We start from the raw sequence: 9,846 nt of genomic DNA on the forward strand, positions 1-9,846 counted from the left end.
GCCTGGTACATCCTTTTACCATCTGCAGTGATCTTCACAGATTTTCCTCCACTTATGATGGGGTTATGCCCTGAGAAGCCATTGAAGGTTAAAAACATTTTAGGTAAAAAGACTGCACTTAATTCATCTAACCTATCTCAAATGTGCTCAGAACATTAAACGTTAGTCTACAGTGGGAAAAGTTACCTAACAAAAAGCCTATGTTGTAATAAAGTACTGAATATCTTATGCAAGGTATTGAATACTGTACTGAAAGTGAAAAACAGAATGATTGTAAGTGTATCGGTTGTTTACCCTTGTGATTGTTTGGCCCAAAGCCATTGCCCAGCATTACAAGAGAGTATCAGTATCATATTGTATATTGCTAGCCTGGGAAAAAATAAAAATTGGAAGTATTGTTTCTGCTGAACACATCTCACTTTCATACCATCATAAAGTCAAAAAATCCTGAGCCAAACCATCATCAGTTGAGGACCACATGCTGGATTTTCCCCTTGTTTCCCACCTTCTCCGTGAGCACTGAGTTCACACTGGTCCATGTTCTCTGTGGAAGCACCTTACCCAGTCTCACACCTAACTCCTGCTACTCCTCCAGTAGGTGGGACAGTATTTCTTTTTTAAACAAAATATGGATTTTTTTTAAAGGTATCTCTGCTTCCCCACCCCCCCCCCCCACTCCCCGCCCCTCAAATGCCTTTCTGAGATACTGGGAGCTCTGGCAGAAACTCTGAGAATATAAACCAGATTCATACTCACTGGGGTTTGCAGCCTCTGAAGCAGGACTGTTAAGCCCTAAAGCCAGCCTCCATGGCTTGGTAGCTATGTGACTTAAGGAAATGGCAGCCTACTCCAGTATTCTCTTATGCAAAAAAGGGGATAATATCAGTACCTACCTCAAAATGTTTATTAAAGGTATTTACATATATAAAGAACCTAGAAAAATCCCAGTAAGTGTTTATTCTCTTAATCATCATCTTTCCATGGACTATCAGACCTGGATCAAATTCTGCTTTCAAAATGTTAATGATGAGCCTATATAAAAGAATATCTTTCTCGCTTTCTTTGTGTCTCTCGTGAGTTCAGGTTTCCCTAGGACTCCTGCATGCCCACGCTACACATATCCTCTGGCCTCCAGAGCGCTGGCAGAAATTAGAGTCTGTTCTTCCTCCAGAGCGCTCGCCGGTTCAGAGTGAAGAGGACTGCCTGCAAGGATCCCCCTAAGCTGCTGCCACGGGGAGGCACCGCGGCCACCAGTCCCCGAAGTGGGCTGAAGAACAGCACTGAAAAGGGCAAAGCTTCTTGAAAGAAATATTTCTGTACTAGTTTGCATTCCCACCAACAGTGTAAGAGGGTTCCTTTTTCTCCACACCCTCTCCAGCATTTATTGCTTGTAGACTTTTGGATAGCAGCCATCCTGACTGGCGTGTAATGGTACCTCATTGTGGTTTTGATTTGCATTTCTCTGATGATGAGTGATGTTGAGCATCTTTTCATGTGTTTGTTAGCCATCTGTATGTCTTCTTTGGAGAAATGTCTGTTTAGTTCTTTGGCCCATTTTTTGATTGGGTCGTTTATTTTTCTGGAATTGAGCTTCAGGAGTTGCTTGTATATTTTTGAGATTAATCCTTTGTCTGTTTCCTCATTTGTTATTATTTTCTCCCAATCTGAGGGCTGTCTTTTCACCTTACTTATAGTTTCCTTTGTTGTGCAAAAGCTTTTAATTTTCATTAAGTCCCATTTGTTTATTTTTGCTTTTATTTCCAATATTCTGGGAGGTGGGTCATAGAAGATCTTGCTGTGATTTATGTCGGAGAGTGTTTTGCCTATGTTCTCCTCTAGGAGTTTTATAGTTTCTGGTCTTACATTTAGATCTTTAATCCATTTTGAGTTTATTTTTGTGTATGGTGTTAGAAAACAGTGTGGAGATTTCTTAAAAAACTGGAAATAGAACTGCCATATGACCCAGCAATACCACTTCTGGGCATACACACTGAGGAATCCAGATCTGAAAGAGACACGTGCACCCCAATGTTCATCGCAGCACTGTTTATAATAGCCAGGACATGGAAGCAACCTAGATGCCCATCAGCAGATGAATGGATAAGGAAGCTGTGGTACATATACACCATGGAATATTACTCAGCCGTTAAAAAGAATTCATTTGAATCAGTTCTAATGAGATGGATGAAACTGGAGCCCATTATACAGAGTGAAGTAAGCCAGAAAGATAAAGAACATTACAGTATACTAACACATATATACGGAATTTAGATAGATGGTGGCGATAACCCTATATGCAAAACAGAAAAAGAGACACAGAAATACAGAACAGACTTTTGAACTCTGGGGGAGAACGTGAGGGTGGGATGTTTTGAAAGAACAGCATGTATATTGTCTATGGTGAAACGGACCACCGGCCCGGGTGGGATGCATGAGTCAGGTGCTCGGGCCTGGTGCACTGGGAGGACCCTGGGGAGTCGGGTGGGGAGGGAGGGGGGAGGGGGGATCGGGATGGGGAATGCATGTAACTATATGGCTGATTCATGTCAATGTATGACAAAACCCACTGAAATGTTGTAAAGTGATTGGCCTCCAACTAATAAAATAATATTAAAAAAAAAAAAAAAAAAAAAAAAAAAAAGAAATATTTCTGTGTCATTAAGAAGATCTGTATTATTAGAGTTTTAAAATATTAAACAGTGTTAAATGACACCTGATTTTATGTTAAATTGTAATACCGTGTTTAATGTCCCCAAAATGCAGACTTTTGGAAATATGAAAATTTTATTCCCAAATGTCTCAAGGGGGAAACAGTTTGGATTTTTATGCATACATGTTCTATTCATTGTTAGATTTTGATTTGGGAGCTTTCTGCTGGAAGAATGTGAAAACTAATATTTGATGAAAGTAGATAACTATTCCTTTACTCTTAAGACGGAGCATGAAGACACATTATACACATAGTGATAGGAATAACATTATAATTGACAGTATCTACAATGCAGTGACTGCCAGTTAGGAAGAACGGCAAACTATGATGCAAAAATAAAACATTGATTTGTTCAGGTACTGTTTTGGGTGTTTATCATTAAACCAGTAATAGTCCATTAATAAGGAATATATTCTTTCTTTTTGGAAATAAAGAATTAAAATGTTGGGGAACCAGGTCTCTCAGTATTTTTACACAACCAAATCTTTCTTCCTGGCCCTCTTTTAATCCAAAATCTCTTAGTAATCTCATGCCTATTCACACTGATGAGTAAACCTATCTTTCAGTATTTGGCCACTATTTGGTAAAATGTTCTGAGTGAAATGGAAAAATCACTTCAACCAAGTCTGATTGTTTTTTTTTTCCCCTCCTAGTGATTTTTCAGTGCTCCTGTCTATAGTTCTGAAATCACCTACTAAACAGGGGGGGCAATACTGACAGATTTTATCATCGTATAGCTAAGAAGGTAGATTCTCTGTATGCAAGCCTGCATTTATGAAGCCTTTTTTTTTTTTTTCCTCCCATTGGTTCGAGGTTTGTGCTTGTGGAAACTGCATCTCTAGATCAATCTCCTCTGCATGCCTGGCCTCGTTTCCTTCTGTTTCATCAGCAGATAAGATGCCAAACAAGAATTGATCATCTTGCAAATGTGGACGCAAATTCATTATTAGCTAGCAGACACAGAAAGAGCAACCACAAAAAAACATATGCATATTGAGAGCATATGTTACTACTAATAATTCATTAGCATCATAATAGCTAGTTCAACGCACATCAGTGAATACTTATACACTAAGATTGGTCAACATTATCATTAAAAAAAAAAGACCTGCTTAATATCTCTTGATGAATCTATATTATCCTTATGAGTTCTTCTTTTCCATTTCCCTCTCTTCCCCAACATAAGCTTCACACTCTGGCCTTTAACTGCAAATTACCAAATTCTCATTGCTATTTCAAGGCTTGTAACTTTTTTCCCTTGGTAAAGTGCATCCCCTAGGATTATTTGTAAAATATTGAGTGCATAAAAGTATTAACCCTTTAGTTGCTAGAATATAGGAAAGTCCAGGGACTATGGAAGATAGGATTGGGGGAGATAATGAAGTGAGACAGAGAACAAATAAAGGGGTACCTGGATTAGCTGCTACTTATCCTGCTATGGCTTCCCTGGTAGCTCAGATGGTAAAGTGTCTGCCTGCAATGCGGGAGACCTGGGTTCAATTCCTGGGTTGGGAAGATCCCCTGAAGAAGGAAATGGCAAACCACTCCAGTACTCTTGCTGAAAGATTCCATGGACAGAGGAGCCTGGTAGGCCACAGTCCATGGGGTTGCAGAGAGTCATATACAATGGAGCAACTTCACTTTCACTTATCACTTTATCCTGCTGTGGAAGAATTTGGTATTTTAATAGTTCAGCAAACTGTATGTCAGCCTTATTACCTTATTGACTGACTGTGTTTTCCTAGTCCAACTATTAATTCGAGATTGTAAATCTTAAGACAGGAGACAAATGCACTTTCTATTTACTTTTGTATTCTCAAAACATCTAGCATATAACCAACAGAGTTAATATGTGATGCTTGTTGACAACTCAGCTCATAAGCTACCTCCTCAAAGATGCAACTCTTGGCAGAGATTATAACTGTGTTACCTAGTATGTACTTTCATGAGTCCATCAATCACTCTAAATATTAAGAAGAAAGAGTTATTAACTATCCACCACTCCCAGGGCACAGCAAGAAGTCATAGACCCAGGAGCCCAGTCTTTCTGTGAAAGAGGCCTATTAGCTTATATTCAGAACTATGATCCAAGGGACAGGCTTCTAACTAAACATGTCTAAGAGGTAATCCTTCCAGAGACCTCAGAGGGCAGGCACTATCATGGCACTCTCCGTCTGTTACATTCCAGAGCACCAGTATCTCCCAGAGAAGAACCTTACACGTGTCTGGTGCCCTTGTTTTTTGTGACTGCCACTGTTGGGACACCCTTTGATCCCATGACTCTGATGGCCAGCCCTGCTAGCATTCATGTGTCCCACAGAACTAACATTTGGAGAGTCACTTCTTGGCTGATTGTCACCCCCGGGCAAGGCACAGACAGGTGCCTAAAATAGATGACCACTGTTTCTGGGAAAGTGGCCGTTTGCTTGACCTGGGACTTTGGTCTGAGGGCAGGGGTCTGCTTTGGCACACATCTAGGGGCCTTCTGAGATAAGGACACCAGGATAGAGGTGGGTGGATGCCTTATTTGTGCTCCCCCTCTGCCTCATTCCAGGTTGCCAACATCTTCCAGAAGAAAGCTTGTATGACACTCTGATCTTTGTGACTGCCACACAAGAGACCCCTCTAGATTGCATGACTCTGGAGGACAGTAAGATTTACACTTGTGATCCCACAGGACTATATGCATTTACATACTTTAAAAGCTGCTGCATGAAGGTCTAGCTTCCAAACCACTTGAATCTAGGTGCCGACTGAGATCCTCCCCTCCACTGACAGGTCTTGGCACATCCTCAGCTAACAAGAGCCACTAAATATAAGACAGACTACAGGGACAATCATAAAGGATTGAGAAATAACCAGCACTAAGGCAGAGCAGAACAATAAGGTTTATCTCCTTCACATGGCTACTCCTTTAAGACTAGTAGACATGGTTGTTTTATTGAGTGCATAGAAACCAGCATGGAGAGTCAAGGAAAATGAAGAAATAGGAATATATTCCAAATGAAAGAACAAAATAAAACCTGAGAAAAAGTCGATAATGAAACAGATAAATAATTTACCTTAAAAAGTTTTCAAAATAGTGGTAATAAAGATGGTCCCCAAACATGGGCGAAGGATAAATGACCACAGAACTTCAACAAAGAGACAGAAAATATAAGAAAATAAAGCAAAGAGAAGTCACAGAGCTAAATACAATAACTGAACTGAAAACTACACTAGAGGGATTCAGTAGCAGAATAGATAGATGAAACAGATGAAAGGGTCAATGAAATTGGAAGCAGAGCAGTGGAACTCACACAATCAGAGCAACAAAAAGAATGAAGAATGAAAAAGTGTGAAGATAGTTGAAACGGATTATGGAACAACATCAAGCAGACCAATGTTTACATTATATGGGTCCTATAGATGACTTATTTGAACAATGGCTGAAAAATTTCCAAACCCGAGGAAGGAAACAGACATCCAGATGCAGGAAACCTAGAAGTTCCAAAAAAGATGAACCTAAAGAGACCAAAACATGTTATAATTAAACCGTCAAAAGTAAAGACGAGAAGAAAATCAAAGCAGCAAGAGATAAACAACATGTTATACAAGGGAGATCCTGTAAGATTGTTAGCAGGTTTTTCAACAGAAACTATGTAGGTCAGAAGGATGTGACACAGTATACTTGAAATCCTGAAAGAAAACAAACAAAAACTTCCAACCAATAATATTCTACCTGGCAAAGTTGTTGAAGGAAAGGGAAAGAGTTTTCTAGACAAGCAAAAAGTAAAGGAGTTCATCAACACTAAACCAACTTCACAAGAAAAGTTAAAGAGACTTCTTTAATCTAAAATGAAATGGTACTAATTAGTAACAGGAAAACATGAAAGTATAAATCTCATGAGTGAAGTTAAATATATAGTAAAATTCAGAGTAATCTAATATAAAGGTGGTAGATGAATCACTTATAAAGCTAGTATGAAGGTTAAAAGACAATGCTAAGAAAAATAACTATTAGCCACAATAATTAAAGGATGCCCAAGATTAAAAAAGAATTGATACTTTTGAATTGTGGTGCTAGAGAAGACTCATGAGAGTCCCATGGATTACAAGGAGATGAAACCAGGCAATCCTAAAGGAAATCAACCCTGAATGTCCATTGGAAGGACTGACGCTGAAGATGAAGCTCCAATACTTTGACCACCTGATGCAAAGAGCCAACTCATTGGAAAAGACCCTGATGCTGGGAAAGATTGAAGGCAAAAGCAGAAGAGGGCAGCAGAGGATGAGATGGTTAGATAGCATCATGACTCAATGGACATGAATCTGAGCAAACTCCAGAAGATAATGAAGGACAAGGAAGCCTGGCAGACTGCAGTCCATGGGGTCGCAAAGAGTCAGACATGATTTAGCAACTGAACAACAATACTGAGATTGTTTATATTATATAAATAAAATGTCTATATATCCACAGCAATATATAGATTTACTGCAATCCCTATGAAAGATGCATGAATGGCATTTTTCACAGAACTAGAACAAATACTGCCAAAATGTTAAATCACAAAAGATCCTGAATTGCCAAAGCAATCTTGAGAAAAAAGAACAAAGCTGGAGCTTTCACAATTCCTGACTTCACATTATACTCAAAACTACAGTCATCAAAACAGTATGGTACTGGCACAAGAAGAGACACAGAATAGAAATCCCAGAAATAAATCTATACCCTTATGGTCAATTGATCTATGACAAAGGAGGCAAGAATATGCAATAGAGAAAAGACAATCTCGTCAATAAGCAGTGCTGGCAAAACTGGACACTTATATGTAGATTGAAATTAGAACATTTCTCCTACCAAATTTCAATGGCCTTTCTCACAGAAATATACCAATCCTAAAATTTACATAGAACCACAAAAACACTGAATATCCAAAAGCAATCTTGAGAAAGTAAAAACTTAAGCCACCATCTTCCTTGACATCAACTACTGGGTTGGTCAAAAAGATCATTTGGGTGCTTCCAAATTATCTTACAGAAAAGCCCAAATAAACTTTTTGGCCAACCCAATATATTATAAGGAGAGAGAATATAGCAAGGAGATAAGAAAGCATTCTCAAGTGAACAATGCATAGAAACAGAGGAAAGCAATAGAATGGGAAAGACTAAAGATCTTGTCAGGAAAATTAGAGATACCAAGGGAACATTTCATGCAAGGATGGGCACACTAAAGGACAGAAATGGCATGGACCTAAAAGAAGCAGAAGATATTAAGAGGAGGTGGCAAGAATACACAGAAGAACTATACAGAAGAAATCTTAATGATTTAGATAACCATGATGGTGTGATCAGTCACCTAGAGCTAGACATGTTAAAGTACAAGGTCAAGTGGGCCTTAAAAAGCATCACTATGAACAAAGCTAGTGGAGGTGATAGAATTCCAACTGAGTTACTTCAAATCCTAAAAGATGATGCTGTTAAAGTGCTGCACTCCATATGCCAACAAATTTGGAAAACTCAACAATGGCCACAGGACTGGAAAAGGTCAGTTTTCATTCTAATTCCAAAGAAGAGCAGTGCCAAAGAATTTTCAAACTCCTGCACAATTGCACTCATCTCACATGCTAGCAAGGTAATGCTCAAAATTCTCCAAGCTAGGCTTCATGAGTTTGTGAACTGAGAATTTCCAGATATTCCAGCTGGATTTAGAAAAGACAGAGGAACCAGAGATCAAATTGCCAACATCCATTGGATCACAGAAAAAATAAGGGAATTTCAGAAATCATCTACTTCTGCTTCATTGACTATGTTAAAACTTTTGACCATGTGGATTACAACAAGTTGTGGAAAATTCTTAAAGAGAAAGGAATACCAGACCACCTTACCTGCCTCCCAAGAAACCTGTATGTGAGTGAAGAAGCAAGACATGTTAGAACCAGACATGGAACAATGGACTAGTTCAAAATTGTGAAAGGAGTACATCAAATCTGTATATTATCACCTTGCTTATTTAACTTCTATACAGAGCACATCATGCGAGATGCTGGGCTGGATGATGCACAGTTGGAATCAAGGTTGCCGAGAGAAATATCAATAGCCTCAGATATGTAGCTGCTGCTGCTGCTGCTAAGTCGCTTCAGTCATGTCCAACTCTGTGCGACCCCATAGATGGCAGCCCACCAGGCTCCCCCGCCCCTGGGATTCTACAGGCAAGAACACTGGAGTGGGTTGCCATTTCCTTCTCCAATGCATGAAAGTGAAAGTGAAGTCACTCAGTCGTGTCAGATTCTTAGCGACCCCATTGACTGTAGCCCACCAGGCTCCTCCGTCCATGGGATTTTCCAGGCAAGAGTACTGGAGTGGGGTGCTATTGCCTTCCCTGGATATGTAGATGACACTACTCTAATGGCAGAAAGTGAAAAAGAACTAAAGAACATCTTGATGAAAATGAAAGAGGAGAGTGACAAAGCTGGCTTAAAACTCAGCATTCAAAAAACTAAAATCATGGCATCTGGTCCCATCATTTCATGGCAAATAGGTGGGGAAACAATGGAAACAGTGACAGATTTTATTTCCTTGGGCTCCAAAATCACTATGGATGGTGACTGCAGGCATGAAATTAAAAGATGCTTGCTCCTTGGGAAAAAGGCTATGACAAACCTAGATGATGTATTAAAAAGCAGAGATATCACAATGGTCTGTATAGTCAAAGCTATGGTTTTCCCAGTAGTCATGTATGGATGTGAGAGTTGGACCATAAAGAAGGCTGAGCACCAAAGAATTGATGCTTTCAAACTGAGGTGCTAGAAAAGACTTTTGAGAGTTCCTTGGACAGGAAGGAGATCAAACCAGTCGATCCTAAAGGAAATCAACCTTGACTCTTCACTGGAAGGACTGATGCTGAAGCTCCAATACTCTGGCCACCTAATTCAAAGAGCTGACTCATTGGAAAAGACCCTGATGCTGGGAAAGACTGAAGGCAGGAAGAGAAGGGGGCGTCAAAGGGTGAGATTTTTGGATGGCATCTTTGATTCAATGGATATGAGTTTGAGCAAATTCCAAGTGATAGTGAAGGACAGAGAATCCTGGCATCCCGCAGTCCATGGGGTCACAAACAGTTGGATATGACTGAGTGACCAAACAACAAATATACT

General features: G+C 39.6%; 1 protein-coding gene across 2 annotated transcripts in view; it reads left to right on the forward strand.

Annotated features, from left to right (window-relative positions):
* Positions 1–7,305, forward strand: part of IMMP2L (inner mitochondrial membrane peptidase subunit 2) — a 924,620-nt gene extending 917,315 nt beyond the window's left edge. Inside the window, exons 7-8 of one of the 2 annotated variants that reach the window (XR_010663655.1) lie at positions 1,084–1,302; positions 2,639–7,305. Coding sequence is in view for 1 of the 2 variants with exons in the window: in XM_065938918.1 (XP_065794990.1) it covers positions 1,084–1,221 (138 nt within the window). In the remaining variant the exon portion in view is untranslated. Of the gene's footprint in view, positions 1–1,083; positions 1,338–2,638 lie in introns of those variants that run through there. The other variant, XM_065938918.1, reaches the window with a different exon arrangement.
* The last annotated feature ends 2,541 nt before the right edge of the window (positions 7,306–9,846 follow it).

Source organism: Muntiacus reevesi, chromosome 6, assembly GCF_963930625.1.
Source record: "Muntiacus reevesi chromosome 6, mMunRee1.1, whole genome shotgun sequence".
NCBI lineage: Eukaryota > Metazoa > Chordata > Mammalia > Artiodactyla > Cervidae > Muntiacus > Muntiacus reevesi.